Below are 21,952 nucleotides of genomic sequence, written 5' to 3'. Positions count from 1 at the left end.
AGGGGAGTTTTAGTGGTTGGCTGGAGATTCCAGGCTTCCAGAGCTTGTTCTCAGACTTGAAGAACAAGCAGGAGTTAGATGGGCAAAAAAGGGGTGGGATAGGAATGGGGAGTAAGGGACCAAAGTTTAGGCCAAAAAGACAGGATTGAAAAGCTGAAGCTGTGGAAAGGGCTGGGCATGCTGGGAACCATGTGAGCACTGCATGTGATGAGACATGAGGCTGGGAATACAGACAAGGGCCAGGTTATGAAAAGTTTCACTGATTAAAGAGCTTGAAGTTAAGGGTTCAGCAAGGGATTCTAAGCAGGTGAGTGACATGATTAGATTGCATTTCAGAATGCTCATTCTGGCAGCTGTACATTGCAGTGGTGTTTCAAACTAATTTGATAGTGATTCTAAGTAAGAAATTCATCTTATGCGGTGACCCAGCACATACATATGTATATATATCTACAAACATGTACATATAACATTTACCGGCTCGGTGCCCATACTCAGTGGTTAGGGTGCTGGCCACATACAATGGGGCTGGTGGGTTCAAACCCAGTCTGGGCCTGCTAAACAGAAATGACAACTATAAAAACCAAAAATAGCTGGGCATTGTGACGGGCACCTGTAGTCCCAACTACTTGGGAGGCTGAGGCAAGAGAATCGCTTAAGCCCAGGATTTGGAGGTTACTTTGAGCTGTGATGCCACAGCACTCTAATGAGGGCAACATAGTAAGACTCTGTCTCAAAAAAACAACCAAACTGGACGGTGCCAGTGGCTCAAAGAAGTAGGGTGCCAGCCCCATACACCAGCGGTGGTGGGTTCAAACCCGCCCCAGTCAAAAACTGCAAAAAAACAAAAACAAAAACAAAAAACAACCTAAACAGACAAACAAACAAATCATTTACCACTACTATATGCAATTCATTGTTTTTTATTCCATTCTGTTTTTAAAAACTCTTAAGGTATAACATAACATTTTTTATCAGATTTTAAGAGTACAGTTCAAAGAGTTTTTATATATGTAAATCTTAATACAACTACTCCTGGATCAGGATATAGAACATATCCAGCACCTCAGAAGGCTTCATTTCCACTTCCTCATCAATACCAGCCATATTTGCATCTTTCTTTTAGGTAATCACTGGTATATTTGTCTGTTCTATTTGTCCTTTGTTTTCCAGTTTCATCCTCTCTTAATTATTGTGGCCTTCTTATCTTGAATTCTTACAGTTATATAGTTTAAATTCTTCAAATTTGTTTTCATTCTTAAAGATAATCTTGATTATTATAGGCATTTTACATTTCCATATATATATATATGTATATATATACATATATATTATTTCAGGTTAATGTGAGGGTACAAACAACCAGGCCACAATATTTGAATTTGATAAGTAGAGTCCCACTTGTAGCTGTGTTCTGCATCCAGGAGGTGTGCCATACACTCCTACATTGTGCCCATTAAGTTGGAGCACTCACATACCCCCCTCCCTACGTTGTTCCCCTCCCCCCAGCTTGAATTGAAATGAATTTTTCCCCTATGTGGGTGTGAATTAGATCATCTACTGGCTCCATATTAGTATTGAGTACACTGGATTCTTGCTTCTCCATTCTTGTGATACTTTACTGAGAAGAATGTGTTTCAACTTGATCCAGGTTAATATAAAAGATGTAAAGTTACCATCTTTTTATGGCTGAATAATATTCCATGGTGTACATATAACACAGCTTGTTAATCCATTTCTGAGTTGATGGGCATTTAGGTTGTTTTCACATCTTGGTGATTGTAAATGGAGCTGTGATAAACACTCTAGTGCAAATGTCCTTATGATAAAATGATTTTTTTTTTCTGGGTAGATACCTAATAGTGGGATTGTAGTGTCAACTGGAAGATCTAATTTGAGTTCTTTGAGGATTCTCTGTACTTCTTTCCAAAGAGGCTGTATTAGTTTGCAGTCCCACCAACAGTGTAAAAGTGTTCTCCTTTCTCTGCATCGATGACAGCATCTGAAACTTTGGAACTTTGTGATGTGGGCTAATCTTACTAGGATAAGGTGATATCTCAGTGTGGTTTTGATTTGCATTTCTCTTATGACTAGGGAGGATGAGCTTTTTTTCAAATGTTTGTTAGCCATTCATCTACCATTCTCAGAGAAGTTTCTGTTCATGTCTCTTGCTCAGTGATAGATAGGATTGTTTGCCCTTTTTTGTTGATTAGAGTTCTCTATAGAACCAAGTTATCAACCCTCTGTCAGATTTCATACTATGCAAATATCTTTTCCCATTCTGAAGGTTATCTATTTGCTTTTATTGTTGTGTCCTTAGCTGTGCAGAAGTTTTCAGTTTAATTAAGTCCAATTTGTTTTTGTTCTTGTTCATAAAATCATTCCCCAGTCCAATATCATCAAGAGTTTTCCCCACATTTTCTTTTAGAATTTTTATCATTTCATGTCTTAGATTTAAATACTTTATCCATCTTCTATCAATTTTTGTAAGTGGTAAAAGGTGTGGGTTCAATTTCAGTCTTTTATCTGTGGTTGTCCAGTTCTCCCAGTACCATTTGTTGAATAGGGATTCTTTCCCCCATTGTATGCTTTTGTTTGGTTTATCAAAGATCAGATGGCAACTAGAGACTAGTTTCATCTCTTGGTTTTTTATTTGGTTCCAAAAGTCTATGTCTCTATTTTTGTGTCAATACCATGCTGTTTTGATCACTGTGGACTTGTAATATAGCCTATAGTCTGGAAGAGTGATGCCTCCAGCTTTGTTTTTTCAGTAAAAATTGTGTTGGCTATACAAGGTTTTTTCTGGTTCCATATGAAATGAATTTTTTCCAGTTCTTCAAAGTATCATGTTAGTATTTTAATGGGAATTGTATTGAATCTGTAGATTGCTTTGGATAGAAAAGACATTTTAACAATGTTGATTCTTCCCAGCCATGAGCATGGTATGTTCTTCCATTTGTTAATGTCTTCTGCTATTTGTTTTCTTACAGTTTCACAATTCTCTTTGTCAAGGTCCTTCATCTCTTTTGTTTGGTATATTCTGTTCTTTGAAGCTACTGTGAAAGGAATTGGGTCTTTGATTAGTTTCTCCACTTGGCTATTATTGGTATATATAAAGGAAGCTATCTATGACAAACTCACAGCTAATATTTTACTGAATGGAGTAAAACTGAAAGCTTTTCCTCTTAGAACTAGAACCAGACAAGGCTGTCCTCTGTCACCTTTACTATTCAACATAGTGCTGGAAGTTCTAGCCAATACAATTAGGCAAGACAGGGAAATAACGGAAATCCAAATGGGAGCAGAGGAGGTCAAACTCTCCCTCTTTGCTGACGACATGATCTTATACTTAGAGAATCCCAAAGACTCAACAAGACTCCTGGAAGTCATCAAAAAATACAGTAATGTCTCAGGATATAAAATCAATGTCCACAAGTCAGTAGCCTTTGTATACACCAATAACAGTTAAGATGAGAAGCTAATTAAGGACACAACTCCCTTCACTATAGTTTCGAAGAAAAAGAAATACCTAGGAATATACCTAACAAAGGAGGTGAAGGATCTCTATAAAGAAAATTATGAAATCCTCAGAAAAGGGTGGCGCCTGTGGCTCAAGGAGTAGGGCGCCGGTCCCACATGCCGGAGGTGGTGGGTTCAAACCCAGCCCTGGCCAAAAAAAAAAAAGAAATCCTCAGAAAAGAAATAGCAGAGGACTTTAACAAATGGAAGAACATACCATGCTCATGGTTGGGAAGAATCAACATTGTTAAAATGTCTATACTTCCCTGGGCGGCTCCTGTGGCTCAGCGGGTAGGGCGCCGGTCCCATATGCCGGAGGTGGCGGGCTCAAACCCAGCCCCGGCCAAAAAAAAAAAAAAAAAAAAGTCTATACTTCCCAAAGCAATCTACATATTTAATGCCATTCCTATTAAAATACCAACATCATACTTTCAAGATTTGGAAAAAATGATTCTGCATTTTGTATGGAACCAGAAAAAATCCCGTATAGCTAAGGCAGTTCTTAGTAATAAAAATAAAGCTGGGGGCATCAGCATACCAGATTTTAGTCTGTACTACAAAGCTATAGTGGTCGAGACAGCATGGTACTGGCACAAAATAGAGACATAGATACTTGGAATAGAATAGAAAACCAGGAAATGAAACTAACATCTTACAACCACCTAATCTTTGATAAACCAAACAAGAACATACCTTGGGGGAAAGACTCCCTATTCAATAAATGGTGCTGGGAGAACTGGATATCCACATATAAAAGACTGAAACTGGACCCTCACCTTTCTCCACTCAGAAAAATTGATTCAAGCTGGATAAAGGACTTAAATTCAAGGCATAAAACAATAAAAATCCTCAAAGAAAGCATAGGAAAAGCACTGGAAGATATTGGCCTGGGGAAAGACTTCATGAAGAAGACTACCAAGGCAATTGCAACAACAACAAAAATAAACAAATGGGACTTCATGAAACTGAAAAGCTTCTGTACAGCTAAGGAGACAATAACCAAAGCAAATGACAACCTACAAAATGGGAAAGGATATTTGCATATTTTGAATCAGACAAAAGCTTGATAACTAGGATCTATAGAGAACTCAAATTAATCCACATGAAAAAAGCCAACTATCCCATATATCAATCGGCAAGAGACATGAATAGAACCTTCTCTAAAGAAGATATACGAATGGCTAACAAACATATGAAAACATGTTCATCATCCCCATCTATTAGAGAAATGCACATCAAAACCACCTTGAGGGCGGCGCCTATGGCTCAGCGGGTAGGGTGCTGGTCCCATATGCCGGAGGTGGCGGGTTCAAACCCAGCCCCGGCCAAAAAAAAAAAAAAGTCATCAGTGTAACCTGGCTTATTGTACCCTCAATGAATCCCCAACAATAAAAAAAAAAAAAGAACCACCTTGGGATACCATCTAACCCCAGTGAGAATGGCTCACATCACAAAATCTCAAAACTGCAGATGCTGGCATGGATGTGGAGAGAAGGGAATACTTTTACACTGCTGGTGGGACTGCAAGCTAGTACAACCTTTTTGGAAGGAAGTATAGAGAAACCTCAAAGCACTCAACCTAGACCTCCCATTTAATTCTGTAATCCCATTACTGGGCATCTGCCCAGAAGGAAAAAAAATCCTTTTATCATAAAGACATTTGCACTTGACTGTTCATTGCAGCTTAATTTACAATCACCAAAAATGTGGAAACAGCCTAAATGCCCACCAACCCAGGAATGAATTAACAAGCTATGGTATATGTACACCTTGGAATACTATTCAACCATTAAAAAAAAATGGAGACTTTATATCCTTTGTATTAACTTGTATGGAAGTGGAAGACATTATTCTTAGTAAAGCATCACAAGAATGGAGAAGCATGAATCCTATGTACTTAATTTTGATCTGAGGACAATTAAGGACAATTTAGGTCACGGTGAGGGTGGGGGAAGGGGAGAGCAGAGAGAGAAAGAAGGAGCAAGGGGTGGAGAAAGGAAGAGAAGAGAGAGGTAAGGAGGGAGGGGGTGGGGCCTTGATGTGTGCTACACCTTTTGCGGGCAAGACACAAATGCAAGAGGAACTTTGCCTAAAAAATGCAATCAGTGTAATCTGGTTTATTGTACCCTCAATGAATCCCCAACAATAAAAAAAAAAAGGCTTCTGATTTATGTACATTGATTTTATAACTTGAGACATTACTGTATTTCTCGAGGACTTCCAGGAGTCTTGTTGAGTCTTTGGGGTTCTCTAAGTATAAGATCATATCTTCAGCAAAGAGTGAGAGATTGGCCTCCTCTGCCCACATTTGGATGTCCTTTATATTCTTCTCTTGCCTGTTTTCTTTGGCTAGAAGTTTCAGAAGTATGTTGAATAGTAGTGGTGATAGAGGACAGCCTTGTCTGGTTCCTATTCTGAGCAGAAAAGCTTTCAGTTTTACTCCATTCAGTATGATATTAACTGTGGTTTTGTAGATGGCTTCAGTCAATTTAAGAAATGTTCCACCTATGCCTATATTCTTAAGTGTTCTTGTTAGACAAGGATGCTGAATTTTATCAAATCATTTTCTACATCTATTGAGAGAATCATAGGGTCTTATTTTTGCTTCTATTGATACAGTGAATTACGTTTATGGATTTGTGTATGTTAAACCAGCCTTGCATCCCTGGGATGAAGGCTGCTTGTGATGTATAATATTTTTAATGTAGTCTATTGGCTAAGATTTTGTTGAGTATTTTTGCATCAATATTCATTAGTGAAATTGATCTGTAGTCCCCATTTTTAGTTGTGTTCTTTCCTGGTTTTGGTATCAGGGTGATGTTTGCTTCATGTAACATGTTGGGAAAGATTCTTTCCTTCTCAATGTTTTGGAATAATTTCTCCAGTATGGGAATAAGCTCTTCTTTGAAGGTTTGATATAATTCTGGTGTGAAGTTATTTGGTCCAAGGCATGTTTTTTGTTGGAAGATTTTTTTTATTGTTTCTTCAATCTCAGTGCTTGATATTGGTCTGTTCAAGTGATCTATTTCTTCTTGGTTAATTAAGTCTATGGAGAGGGTGTGATTTCAGGTATTGGTCCATTTTGTCCACATTATCAAAGTTCTGGGCACAAAGTTTCTTATAGTAGTCAAAGATAATCTCTTGTATCTCTGTGATATCTGTTATTATTCCCCCCATTTCATTTATGATTGAGGTTATTAAATATTTTACTTTTCTGTTTCTAATTATCTGGCCAAAGATTGATCTATTTTGTTTATGTTTTCAAAGAACCAACTTTTTGTTTCATTAATTGTCTTGATGATTCTTTTGTTTTCAATTTCATTTATTTCTGATTTAATTTTGGTTATTTCTTTTCTTCTGCTAGGTTTTGGATTATTCTTCCTTTTCCATTTCCTTAAAATGCTTCATTAGTTGTTGATGTGGTCTCTCTCAGTTTTTTTGATGTAGACATCTAATGTGATAATTTTTCCTCTAAGGCTTCTTTTGCAGTATTCCACAGGTTTTGGTAACTTGTAGCTTCATCATTGTTATGTTTGAGGATTCCCCCTCCCCCCCCCACAGGGATGGTTTTATTTCATTTATTTATTTATTTTCTTTTTTTTAATTTTTATTAAATCATAGCTGTGTACATTAATGTTTGAGGATTTTAACAACTCCATCCTTTATCTCTTCCTTGACCCAACTGTCATTCAGCATAAGGTTGTTTAATTTCCAAGCCTTTGTGTGATGAAAGTTTTTACTGGAGTTGAGTTCCACCTTTATTGCCTTGTGGTCTGAGAAGATACAAGGTATAATTTCATTTCTTTTAATTTACTTGAAGTCTGATTTGTTATCTTAGAATAAAATCTATTTTGGAGTATATTGCATGGGCTGATGAGAATAATGTATATTCCTTAGCTTTGGGATGTTTATTAAGCCCATTGGTTCTAGGGTCATATTAAATTCCTTGTATCTTTGTTTAGTTTCTGTTTAGAAGATTAGTCCAGTTTTGTCAGAGGGGTGTTAAAATCCCTGGCTATTATAGTATTATACTATATTGCAGACCAATCAGGGTCTATTTCATGAACCTGGGAGCATTTAAGTTGGGTCCATAAATATTTAAAATTGAAGTGCCCTCTTGTTGTATTGTTCCCTTGATTAGTATGAAGTGACCATCTTTGTTTTTCTTAATTTTAGTTGTTTTAAATTTACTTCTATCTGAAAATATGATTGTGACCCCTCCTTTATTCTGATTTTCATTTGCCTGAAATACTATTTTCCATTGCTTTACCCTGAGTCTTCTTTTGTCCTTCAAGGCTAGGTGTGTTTCTTGGAGACAGCACATGATGTTTTGTGCTTTTTTACCCATTTGGCCAGCCTATGACTCTTTAGTAGGGAATTCAAGCCATTAACATTTATTCAGAGAATTCATCTTATTTTGTGAAATATTGTTGCTTAGTTTTATCCTTTTCACCATTATGGAAGCTAAGTTTTGTCCTTTAGTTTTTGGGTGCATAGTTTGCTGGTGGACCATTGTGGTGGTCAGTGTTGAGAATAGGACTAAGTATTTCCTCAGACCTGCTCTTGTGGCAAATTTCCTCAATGTTTCCATATCAGTAAAATATATGAAGTCTCCATTGGTTTTAGCGCTTAGTTTATCAGGACATAGAATTCTGGGCTGAAAATTGTTTTATTTAAGAATGCTAAAGGGGGATGAACTTCTGGCTTGGAAAGTTGCAGCTGAAAAGTCTGCCATCACTCTGACGTATCTGGCCCTGTAGGTCAGTTGGCACTTACTCCTAGCTGCTTGCAGAATTTTCTCTTTTGTCTTGACTTTGGACAGATATATGACAATGTATCTTGGAGATGCTCTGTTTGTGCCAAAATAAAAGGAATGTGCTAAAAGGAATGTTTCAGAATGTTTAATAAAACTTGGGAAATTTTCATTTATGATATCCTCCAATAACACTTTCATTCCTTTGGGATGTTCTTCTTCCCCTTCAGGGATCCCTATAACTCATATGTTTGAATGCTTCATGAAGTCCCATAATTTTGTGAGTGAATGTTCTGCTTTCTGTCTCTTGTTTTCTGCCTCTTTAACTGCTTGGCTTAACTCATGAACTTTTTCCCTCTAGGTCTGAGATTCTTTCTTCTTCATGGACTAATCTGTATTTATATTTTCTACTACATCTTTACATTCCTTGACTGACTCCTTCATTTCCTTAAGATCTGCCATGTTCTCTATATTCTTCATCTCTTTCATCCATTTCTTGGTTCTGTTTTTCTGCTTCCTCATCCATTCCCTTTATTATCTTTACCATCCATATTTTAAATTCCCTTTATGTCATTTCCATCATTCTTTTATAAGGGGAGTCCTCTGCAGTAGCTGCCTCATGGTCTCTTAGGGGGTTGCTCTGTTTTGGCTTCCCATGTTACCAGAATTTTTCTTGTTGGTTCCTCCTTATGTGTGTTTTCTTCTTGTTCACGCCCTTCCCCTACTTTTTCCTTCTTAATGTCTCTTGAGCTTTGAATTACCTGGTCTCAGAGCTTAGGTGTTGAAGTAGCTTCTTGACATAACAGCCAAAAAGAAGAGAAAGGTAAAGAGAAAGTAGGGAGAAAAAAGAGAAAAAGAAAGACAAAAATAAAAACACAAAAAAGTGGACAAGGAAAAGAATTGGAGAAAAGGAGAGAAGAAGGACAGAAAGAAAGAGAGTGACAGGAGAGATTGTGTTGTTCTGCAAGGTGCTATAGCTACACCTACAACTCCGGGACTTTGGGTGGGGGACTGGGCAGGTCCCTTGATGCCAGGAGCTCCTTACCAGCCTGTGCAAAAGCAAGACCCCACCTCTGCCAAACAGAAAGAGAAAGAAAAGAAAAAACAAGGAAAGTTCAGCAGTATGTCACAGAGGGGACCTGCCCATACTATCTTTCCAAAGGCCAAAGCTACAAGGATATCCTGGACCATGAGCTTGTGAACTCCTTGAGTTGGACCCCTGCCATGACACCTCAGCCAGACCACTGCCATGACCCCCAGAACTCAAAGTAAAAAAAGATAAGAATAAAGAAAATTAAAAACACAATTATATAAGTTAAAGAATAAAAAGGGATATCTTATCCAATGTATAATAAATTTATGTGGGAAAGATGATAAAAGTAGAAGAGTCTCTACCAAAAGGGAGAAAAAATGAGAGAAATAAAAAAGAGAGCAATTGGAGATGAAAAACTGTAAGAAAAATGAGGAAGCCTTTGCTATTGAAGAAAGTAAAAAGGAAAAAATAAAAATAAAACCAACTAAACAAAAAAAGAAAGATAAAATCCCTCCAAACAATAACCACCACAACAACAAACAAGTGAAGAAGAGGGGAAAAACCCTATATATATGTATGGCATGGTATATATTTATGTATAAATATATATTGCAACATATTTCCTGGACACCAGGTAGTGCTGTGGTGTTAGGAGACCGAGAACACACTTGGTTTTGTTGTGAACAATGAATGCTGAAAACCACTCTCAAGTTGCTAAGGAGATTTGCTACTGTCTTCCTGACTTAGCTGCCCTCAAACAGGGCCTTGTTGTTTCATCAGCATTCAATACTCTCAGAGCTGGGGTCTTAAAGCTCTCAGCAGATTCCTTAGGAGGTATGTCTCATGGTGTCCCTTGACAACAATCTCTGGGGGTGCGGGAGCTGCTCTGCTCACTGCAACAGTGGATGTTTGAGTTCAGTAGGTGCCTCGGAGTGGGCCCTGTACTAGAACCTCATGGACCATTTTTTCCACACAGCCTTCCCAATGGTGGCCCAGCTAGCAGCCAAGCTGATGAGAGATCCATCCCACCTGGTATTCAAACCCAGTTGCTGGACACTGTTCAAGTGCAACCACTCATTTAAGCCTTCCAAGGCAGCTCCAGTGATCAGTTTAGCTCTAAATAAAAAAACTGCAGGACAGCTCTTTCCAGTCCCCAGCCCTCTGCAGGTGGGCCAGCTGTTCACACTTATCTGCCTTTTGTGCTTGTTTTCTTCAGCTCCGGACTTCCTCTCTGGCTCCTGTGATCTACCATTGCTTCATTGTGTCCCTGGAGTGATGTCTCCAGATAGGTTCCCCCAGTCAGAGATGGCTGGAGTTTTCTTTCCCCTGACTTGCCAAGAGTGTCTAGTAGTGAGATGTTTCTACTCTTACTTCTTGCTCTGCTCCTCTCCTTTTATATAAATTTTTGAATAGTATTGTCAGTTTTCATAAAAAATCTGTTGGCGTTTGGGATTAGAATTACCTTGAATATTCAGAATATTTTGGGGAGAACTGACATCTTAATAATACTGAGTATTCTAACCCATGCACACTCTTCATTTATTTAGATCTTTTCAAAATTTCTCTCAAAAATGTTTTATAGTTTTTAGTGCAGAGGTCTTTTATATCTTTTGTTAGATTTATTCCTGAGTAGTTGATATTTTGTTGCAATTGTAAATAGTATTGTTTTAAAATTTCATTTGTTAACTTTTGTAGACCTTGTATCCAATGGCCTTACAATTTTATTAATTCTATAATTTTTTAAGATTTTTCTACATATCAAATCATGTTTCCTACAAAATTGATAGTTTTACTTCTTCCTCTTAAAAGTTCATGTTTTATTTCTTTTTCTTGCCTTATTGTACTGGCTAAGATATCTAACATAGTGTTGAGTAAAAGCTGTGGAAGTGGCTGGGTTGTGACCCTTTCATTGATTTTGTGACCTGTCAATTTTGGAAACACTAGCAGAGAGGTGAGTTAGGTAGGATGGAACCAAAGGCAAGGGAATAATACATAGGCTATGTTACTATCACAAAAAGGAAATTGATAAGAACCTGAGTTATCCAGAGGCAGTGAAAATGAACAGAAGAGGATATATTTAAAAAAATACATGACATAAAATTTATTGAACTTATGGTTCCATTGACTATAGAGAAGGAAGACTCTATAATGCTTCCTAAGTTCTGAGTAGTTTTGCAGCGGTATTTGGCCATTAACTGAGACCAAGAACACACATTCAATAGCTCATTCATAAGGATTGCAGACAGAAAGAAGAAGCCAACTTTGCATCTAGACTCCTTCCAGCTACCTAGTTTTTACACAGGGACAAAGTCCTAGTTTTGCAGGACTTATATGCTAAAACTAGTCCCTAGTTTTTACATAGGGACAAAAGTCTTTACAAGGGAATAGCATATAAGGCCCTGCATATTCTGTTCCTTGATCCCTCTATCTCTTACCACATTCCCACTTGATCATTCTATTCTGACATTACTAATCTTCTTGCTGTTTCTCAAAATTGCCAAGTACCTTATTGAGTAACAGCTTTTGTACTTTCTTTTCCTTCTGCTTGGAAAGCTTTGCCCCGAAACAGTCACTAGCTCTTTGACCTTCTTTAAGACTCTGTAAAAATATAACCTTATATGCAAAGCTTTCCTGATTACCATAATAAAATAGTTCTTCACTGCCTCTGGGCATTCCCTGTCATTTTTACTCTGCATTATTTATCCCCATAGCACTAATAAACACCTGATATGTGACATATTTATTTTTCTATTCCTGACTTCCCTTCCTACAATGTAAACTTATGAAGTTAGGGACTTTGGTTTCTTACTTTAGTTCTGGTGTCCAGATTGGTGCCTACCATGTAATAAGCTTTCAATAAATATTTGTTGAATTGAATGCTGAATGCTTGCTTTTGGCCATCTCCTGCTGCCCTTTGATGGTCCCAGATCACTTTCCTTGACCTAGTCAGGTGTGTTTGTCTGTCTCAGACTCCTAGTTGTTCTCAAGTTTCTAGGATCTAGCAGGGTTTCATCTTTCCTGGAGGATCCTAATCTATTGGTCTCAGAATTTTAGGGAGCTCTTCTGCTTTGGTGACTTAATTTTGGCATATATTTTAAAAATTACATAAAGCTTAAAAGACTAGTACTAAGAATTCTCATATATCTTTTATCTAAGTTAACTGCTCACATTTTGTCCTCCTTGCTTTATTTTTATTTTTAGAGATTAGCGTTTTGCTCCGTTGCTGAGCTGGAGTGCAGTGGCACAATCATATAGCTCAAAGTAACTTCAAACTCCTGGGCTCAGGTGATCTACTTGCCTCAGCCTCCTGAGTAGGTAGGACTACAGGTGTATACCACCATGTCCAGCTAATTTTTAAAAATATTTTTGGTAGAGACAGGGTCTTGTTATGTTGCCCAGGCTGGTCTCAAACTCCTGGTTTCAGCAATGCTGCCATGTTGGACCCCCAAAGTTCTGACATTACAGGTGTAGGCCATCATGCCTTGTCCCTATTTGCTTTATTATTAATAATCACTTTTACTTCATTCTATAAGAGTCAGTTAGTTTTACATAAGATTTCACTTTACCCTTAGTAGTTTTGTGTGTATTTTCTACAAACAAGACTATTTTCTTATATAATAAAAGAAAAACAATCAAAATCAGGAAATTGAGCACTGATATTATGTAATTTACATTCTATAGTCAAATATTGCTAATTTTTCCATGATGTCACTTATAGCTATATTTTCTGAGTCTTGGGTCTAATATAGGATCATGTATCACATCTAATTATCTATCTCAGACTGTTTTTATCCAGAGAAGTTCCTCAGCTTTCTTCGTTTCTCATGACATATACATATCTGAAGAATATAGTCCAGTTTATTTTATAAAATACTTGTCAGTTTGGATTTTCCAGGTATATTATTATGATTATATCCAGGTTCTGCATTTCTGAAAGGACTGCCACAGAAGTAAGGTTCTAACCTTCACAGTGCCCTGTATGATGAGGCAGGCACAGGTTTGTCTTGATATTAACAAGGTTAAATTGACCATGTAGTAAAGGTACTCTCTGTAGGATTTCTCTACTACAGATACTTTCCCCCCCAAATTATTTGGTTCTTACCCTGGCATCAGGATTATCATCAAATTGTGTTCTCATAAATGTATCAAAAGAATCCCAGTAGTTTTCAGTTAAGTTTCCACCCAAAGACCATAAATAACAGAATAAAAAAGTCTGACATAGTACAGTGTTCAGTTTTGCTTGGTCCTGAAAGAATAAGGAATACCAGTTTTAATATTTTACATGTAAATTTAAGAATCCTAAATTGCAAAATTTAAAGACATTTTTCTTTCATTTAGACTCATACATTGTTAAACAGGCTCAACATATGTTTCTTATACTTCATTCAATGTTTCACAGAGTGGTTTTTTTTTATTGTAATGTATAATGAATGCTGATGAGAAAATCAGCGGCAAGGCATTTGGAGGGAAAAAAGCCAAAGTTTGTCTTTCAACTGATTATTAAAACTTTGTTTATGTCTGCATGAAGGTAATTAAGCAGATTGAGACTATGCTGTATTGGGACTATGCTGTAGACTGTAAGGAAATTAAAAATTGAATAAAGGAATAAACTATAAGCTCGCCAACATTCTAACTTTGAGATTCTAGGAATCGAATCTAATTATAGTCACTAGTCCCATGAAAAATTAAAAAATTAACTCTAATGTAAAAGATCACATTTTAGAAAATTTGGGGTTACTTATTCTCAAAGAATCCATACAGTAATTTCATTTTTTAATCTTCATAGCAATATGAAAACTCTTTATACCATTGTCAAGTTAACTCCATCTTTCCCAAGTATCAAGGACTCCAGTAAGCAACAAAGTGTAGTAATTTTGCTGATGTCCACTTGTGGAATTGCCTCGCCACACTTTTTATGGATAAAATTTAAACCATCATCAACGTAACGTTGGAAAAGATTCAATATATATTCTTGGGTTTCCTCATTCAGCTGAAAATGAAACAAATGATATTTAAGCAAGATCAGATGAAATATGATTAATTTTAGAAACACATCGGTTAAAATCTGTATATTTCAATGTATACCAAAGAGTATAAACATTACAAAATATTAAACAAATTAAATTTTTTTTTTGACAGAGCCTTAAGCTATTGCCCTGGTAGAGTGCCATAGTGTCATAGCTCACAGCAACCTTCAACCCTTGGGCTAAAGCAATTCTCTTGCCTCAGCCTCCCAAATAGCTGGGACTACAGGTATCTGCCACAATGTCCAGCTATTTTTTTTTTTTTTTTTTTTTGTAGTTGTCATTGTTGTTTTGGCAGGCCCAGGCTGGATTCAAACCTGCCAGCTCTGGTATATGTGGCTGGTGCCCTAGCTGCTGAGCCTAAACAAATTAAACTTTAAGAAAACTTCCCATGACTGGGAAGGGACAGGAGATCATGGGTAATTGTTAATTCTCTACTTCTTGGTTTGATAATGAATACAGAGGTGTTAGTTTAGTAATTATTTTTTAAGCTCCCAATATATACTTAATGCACTCTTTTTTTTATGGCTGGGGCTGGGTTTGAACCCGCCACCTCCAACATATGGGGCTGGTGCTTTACTCCTTTGAGCCACAGGTGCCACCCTAATGCACTCTTTTATATTTATATTGATGATCCTTCACAATTTTGAACAAGAAAGAAGAAGAAACACACATGGCAACATTTTTATATCTATGTAAGGTAAAAGGAATAATTTCCAAGGATGTAAAATTGAATTCAGCCCCTCTCATCACTCCTATGCAACTTAATATGGACGTTCAAGTTAATGTAACAAGACAATAAGAAGAAATTATTCCAAATTGTATTTAAAATCTGTGTATTGTACCCCATAAATACATTAATGTATACATGACCTAAGAGTTTGTGACCTAAAAAAAAAAAAAAGGCATATAGATTGTGAAGGAAGAAGTAAAACTGTCTTGTTCACAAATAACATATAGAAATCCTCCCAAACTGACAAAACAAATCAAAATAAATCTGGAACAAAAAAGCAGTTATACTAATTTTGTAAGACACAAGGTTAATATATACAAATCATTGCTTTTTTATATACTGGCAATTAGCAATTAGAATTTAAAATGAAAAATATAATTTCTATTATCACCAAAAATAAAATAATCATAATTCTAACAAGTGTGTTTTAGATTTATATAAAGGAAATAATACGCTGATGAAAGAAACCAAAGAAGACCTAAATAAATGGAGAGATATACCATGTTCATAAACAAGAAGACCAAATATTGTTAAGATGTCAGGTCCTAAAATCACAACTATAGCCCAAGATGAAGGAGGGAAGAGGAAGAGGATGGGAGGGGAGGGGGAAGGTTTGATAGGAGGAGGGTAAATGGGGGTATCACACCTATGGAGCATATCGCAAGGGTACAAATCAAATCTATCAAGTACAGAACATAAATGTCTTAACACGATAATTAAGTAAATGAGATGAAAACTATATTAATTAGTTTGATGTAAGCATTACAAATTGTATAAAATATCAACACATTGTGTCCCACAAATGCATAAATGTATTCATGGTCTATGTGTTTATGTCTTAATAAAGGAAAAAAAAAAGATGTCATGTCCTTCAGTTTCATCTATGAATTCAAAACAATCTCAATCAAACGGAGAAATTTACTTTATGGATTAAGGGACAAACATATTCTAAAGTTTATATGGAATAGTTAAATGACCCAGAATAGCCAACCTGTCATTGAAAAGAACAAAGTAGGAGGACTGACACTTCAAGACTTACTACAAAGCTATAGTAATCCAGATGATGTGACAATGATGAAAGAACAGACAATAGGCCAATAGAAAGGCCAAAAGAACAGAATAGAGAACACAGAAACAGACTGATATAAATATAGTCAACTGATTTTTGACAAAGGAGCAAATGGTCTCCAAAAGACCATTGGAGAAAGGACGGTCTCTCGACAAATAGTGCTAGAATAACTAGATATTCACATGCAAAAAAAAAAAATTAATCTAGACACTGACCTTATACCTTTCACAAAAATGAAATGAAAATGAATCATAGGCTTAGAGATAAAACACAAAATATAAAACTTTTAGGAGATAATGTATGAGAAGATCTAGATGACTTTAGGCTTACCAATGACTTTTTAGACATGACACTAAAGGCTCTATCCATGTAGGAAAGAAATGATAAACAAAAGAATTGATAAGCTGGATTGCATTAAAATTATTAACTTCTCTGTGAAAGACATTGTTAAGAGAATAAAAGGTAAAATATTTAAACAATTTGAAGAGAAATCAGAGTGATGTTAAGAGAAGGAAAATACAAGTCACAGACTGGGAGAAGATATTTGCAAAAGATAATCTGAAAAAGGACTTAAACCCCAAATATACAAAGAACTCTTAAAACTCAAAAATAAGAAAACAACCAAATTAAAACATGGGCCCAAGACCTTCCTTAAAAGGCACCTCACCAAAGAAGATATACAGATGGTAAGCAACCATATGAAAAGATGCTCCAGCCATATGTTGTCAGAGAATTGCAAATTGAAGTAAGACACACTATAAGTCTATTAAAGATAAAATCCAAAACACTGACAATGCCAAATGCTAGAAAGGATGTGAGCAATAGAAAACAGAGCTCTCATTCATTGTTGGTGGAAATACAACATGGTACAGCCATGTTGGAAGATAATCTGACAGTGTCTTACAAAACTACATCTATAGCATGTGATCCAGCATCCAATCTCCTATGTGTTTACCCAAATGATTTGAAAACTATGTTCATATGAAAACGTGTACACTAATGCTTATAGTAACTTTGTTCATAATTGCCAAAAGCCGGAAGCAATCGAGATGTCTCTCAATAGGTAAATGGATACATAAACTGGGGTACATCCATACCTTGGAATATTATTCAATGCTAGAAAGAAATAAGCTCTCATGTCATGTCATAAGCCACTGAAAGACATAGAGGTTCCTTATATGCATATTGTTAAGTGAATAAAAAAGCTAATCTATGTACTTTATGATGTATTACATTCTGGAAAAGGCAAAATGACAGGTACAGTAAAAACATCAAGGGTTGCCAGGAGTTAGGGGATGGAAAGGAGGGATGAATAGGTGGAGCTTAGAGGACTCTTAGAGCAACAGAACTATTTTGCATGATACTCTAATGATGAAAACATGATATTATGCATTTTTCAAAACCCATAAATTATATAACAAAGAGTGAACCCTAACATAAATTATGGACTTTAACTTATGAATATTAGTGCACCAATTTTAACAAATGTATCATATCTACACAATTAATTATAAGGGAAATAGTGTTTGGGAGAGAAGGAGTACATTGAGTCTGAGGGAGTCTCATTTCTGTTCACTTTTTCTGTAAACCTAAAATTGTTCTAAGTATAATAAATTCTGTTAATTTAGAAAAGCAGGAACTTCAGGAAGGTTTAAAACATTAAGGTAGCACCTTATAAATGTTCAATTCTGAGAATGATTGTCTTTAATAAGATACTCTGAGACTAAAGCACAATATCTGTAAAACTTTGATGCATAAAAATATGGAAAACAATAGTTTTCTGATTCATTTTTGGAAAGGAATAGGCAGAGAAAATGATTTCCTTGGAGTGGAGAATGGGCCAGGAACACCTTGCAGGACCACTTGTCAAGCTAAGGTAAAGAGAAACATCCTATTTTAGAATAGAGAAGATATAGAGAATAGCATAAAACTGACTTGTTCTGAGTAATAATGCATAATGTTTCCTTCACTTTGGGTGGAATTGTTCGCCCAAGGTTAGAATGTGTCTTGGGTCTTACACCTATAATTACTGGTTTTCTTTCCTCTTTGGCTCTCAAAAATGTTAGGGACTCCTATAATCTAAAAATAAGGCAGTCAGTATCTGGATTTAAATTTTTTTTTTTTCCATAGTGATTTCCCAAGCCTTCTGAAATGTCTTCTTCAATGCCTTGGCCTATTCTAGCTGTGTTTTTAGGGACTCAAGGAAGTAGCTTGTGTTTGTACTTGAGAGGAGCCAGTCTGGGGAGAAGCCAGAGTAGGCAGGGGGCAGAGTGAGAAGGCAGACTGGCAGGGGGGGAGGTAACACATAATGAGGACAGATTAGGGCGTATATAAACATTCCTGGAGGGTTTCAGAAAGTTTTAGGAGGAAAGACTGGGTAAAATGATGGGATTTCCCTAGTCAAATACAATGAGGCCTTATTCTTTTGCTATTTGTGCACTCAAGGGCCTGATAGATTGAGATATTAGGAATCTCATATCAGTATGAGCTTGACATACCATACTCATTCCAGTATGAGCCTGACAGATTCAGATATTAGGGAATATCTGGTTGCACTTACTTTTTTAGAAATTCCATTCATCCAAGTTTTCACATAAGGCATCCATTTCAGTTCTTCAGGATCCACAAACACCATGCCACATCGGCTGACTGTTGCAGGGGAGGCAACCTTTAGATCTTGCACCTAGAGTTGCAGAAAGTTGAATAGGAAACAGTAATGTGATACTTCCTTATGCCTCCAACTTCAATATTCACATTTTAAAAATGATTCACACTTTAAGTTCCTTTAAAGGAACTTTAAAGGCTTTATGTAGAAAAGAGTGGGAGAACAGTAAGCGATTAGAAATGGAGAAGGAAAGTTATGTGATGCATAAGGTGAAAAAAAAATGCTGGTGAGTATAGAAGGATACTGTCAAATCCTGTGGGCAAGAATAGATGTTTTTTTTTTTTTTTTTCCTTTTCCTTTTCTTCTCTTTGCTTCTCTCTTCTCTCCTTTTCTTTGTTGTGTTTGAATCCATAGCCTAATACTTAGCACATCATAGAAATTCAGTCATTGTTTGATGAATGAATAGAACAGGAGTGGTATTCCCTAGAATGTTTTATGGCTGTTCTGATCCTTCAACAAATATTCATAATTTATTTATAACAAATATAACTTTTTTAACTTAGAGAGTATTTTAAATTATGTAAAGTCACACATACACAGACACATCTCTCTTTAAGGGAAAGCAAATACTGGGGAAGCCAGAATTTATTTTATTTCCTGTTTATAGAGACAGGAATATTTGAGAGACATTGATTGAAAGAATTAACAATCTTTTACAAAAGCATAAATTAATAAGTACTTAGTAAGTAAACATAGCACCATCGTAGGCATTATAGAATGATACATCACCATGAGAAAAAAAATTAATGATAATATGCCAATTTAACAAATTATTTCACTTCATAGTAAGGTATACTCTTACCTCAAAAAGCATGTGAATTTGAGGTGTGAGTTTAATCCTCTCACTGTTAGCCAGGCAAAGCATCTTGTTATCATCCAACACTGTATTCATATTTTCAATCCAAAGAGCATCCACTGGCCCATCACTGATGATCCATTTATGGTCTTCTGAAGTATCATTCACAGCTGCTCGGACACTAAGTGCCATCAAACCATCTTTCCATTCCAAGGTTATGTTATTAACTTCACCATATAACTCACCCATTGTAATTGATTTAGGATTGAGAACATATGTTTTAACTGGTTGGTAAAAGGGATTGTCTATACCAAGTTTTTGTAAATTCCCTAAAGTTTCTGCTAGTATTTGGTAAACTGTGGTCTTGCCACCTCCTGTTGGCCCAACTAACATAACACCGTGCCTTACTAGCATAGTCTCATATAACTGTATCACTTTTTTAACCATGCATATCTCAGGCTGAAGATTTTGTCCATTCATGACATCCACAATTGTTGACTGCAAGATTCCATAATCATGTTCTGGAATTTGAACTCCAGGAAAAAGGTCAGATATGATTCCACTGATGAAACAAAAATAAAATCAATTAGTAACCACTGGCCATTGATATTTTTCCATATTAGTTACAATTAGTTGATTAAATATGATGAGTCTTATTTTTTCTAATTATCTCCTTTTCTTCTGAACATATATAATATTAGACTTTTCTTATGTGCAATACTGGAATCTATCATTTGTCTGATATTTTGTATAATATTATTTGATTCTGGCATAGTGGACCAATGTTCTCAAGACTATAAGGAGCTTCTTGGGGGCAAGAAATATCTCTTATGTATCTGTATTGCCTCCACAGTACATGGCATAGTACCAAACATATGGAAGATGATACATTTATAAATTTATCTTAAAATTATTTAAATCTCAAACTTTTCCTAAAAGCACTTATATATACCTATAACTATATGTGAATATTCAGGAAAATGGAAATATAAATAGAAATTAGTTGTAGCAAAAAGAGGAGTAGGGGAGAAGTATAGAACTGCTTCTATAAGAAACAGTTAATATAGAATATTTCCATGGGAGAAAAGAAGCTAAATTCTTTCCTTGCAATATACACACAAATACATTTGAGATACAGTAAAGACTGTGCATAAATGGCTCAGTGAGTAGGGTGCTGGCCCCATATACCGAGGGTGGCAGGTTTGAACCCAGCCCCTGCCAAACTGCAACAAAAAATAGCCGGCCACTGTGGCGGGCACCTGTAGGTCCTAGCTACTTGCAAGGCTGAGGCAAGAGAATCGCCTAAGCACAAGAGCTGGAGGTTGCTGTGAGCTGTGTCGCTACAGCACTCTACAGAGGGTGACAAAGTGAGACTCTGTCTCTAAAAAACAAAAAAAGGCAAAAGTACTAAATAAATGTATAAGTACTAGATAAATGTGTAAGAGATGAATTTTGCAACATTGTGGTAAGGTGTTGCTAAGAAAAACAGGGAATCTAAAACTGTAAAAAAAATGTTGATGGAGGGCCGGGTGCAGTGGCTCATGCCTGCAGTCTTAGCACTCTAGGAGTGCCGAGGTGGGTGGATTGCCCTGAGCTCACAGGTTCAAGACCATCCTGAGCAAGAATGAGACCCCATTTCTAAAAATAGCTGGGCATGTGGTAGACGCCTGTAGTCCCAGCTACTTGGAAGGGTGAGGCAAGAGAATCACTTGAGCCTAAGAGTTTGATGTTGCTGTGAGCTATGACAGCACAGCACTTTACCAAGGGTGACACAAAATGAGATTCTGTAAAGAAAAAAAAAATGTTGATAGGGTAAAATACCCAAAAACAATCAGGCAAAGATAATCTTCCATGAAATCAAAGGCTTTATGCATAAATTTAAAGAATCAGTGAGAGACTTAGAGAAATACTTCCAATGTTTATATCTGATAAATTCTATAAGTTCCTATAAATTAATAATTAAAAGAATATAGGAATACATGCTAAGATGAATAAATATAAATGGTCACAGGGAGAATAGTAATGAGGTGCTCTCAACTTTCTGTCCAGAGTATTATCAGGAAAAGATGCTCAAGGACATTAACCATTAAAGAAAAGCAAATTAAAATGAGCTACCACATTTGGTCTCTCTTTAAAATATTTAAGAAAAAATAGGCACTTTTATAAAACAATTTATAAATATAACAGGGGAGAACAACTTGATAGAATATTTAAATCAAAAATGTGCAAATGCTATGAGCCAGGAAATTTGCTTCTAGAAAATCTTCCTTGTAGAAATGTCACAAGTGTACAAAGATATATGTAGAGAAATGCTCACCATTGGAATAGGAAACAATTGAGAGAAATTTATACAGCATGTC

The 21,952-nt window shown here is 36.2% G+C and overlaps 1 protein-coding gene across 1 annotated transcript in view; it reads right to left on the bottom strand.

Moving 5' to 3' along the window:
- The window catches only part of DNAH6 (dynein axonemal heavy chain 6), a 381,781-nt gene that overhangs the window by 153,107 nt on the left and 206,722 nt on the right, over positions 1-21,952 (bottom strand). The window contains exons 34-37 of the mRNA XM_053587707.1: positions 19,599-20,154; positions 18,692-18,814; positions 14,113-14,295; positions 13,408-13,551 (exon numbers count right to left, since the gene is read on the bottom strand). Coding sequence (XP_053443682.1) covers positions 13,408-13,551; positions 14,113-14,295; positions 18,692-18,814; positions 19,599-20,154 — 1,006 coding nt within the window. The remainder of the gene's footprint in view (positions 1-13,407; positions 13,552-14,112; positions 14,296-18,691; positions 18,815-19,598; positions 20,155-21,952) is intronic.

This window comes from Nycticebus coucang, chromosome 4, assembly GCF_027406575.1.
Source record: "Nycticebus coucang isolate mNycCou1 chromosome 4, mNycCou1.pri, whole genome shotgun sequence".
Classification (NCBI taxonomy): domain Eukaryota; kingdom Metazoa; phylum Chordata; class Mammalia; order Primates; family Lorisidae; genus Nycticebus; species Nycticebus coucang.
The sequence above is the reverse complement of the archived record's forward strand: the minus strand, read 5'-3'. Positions and strand labels throughout refer to the sequence as shown.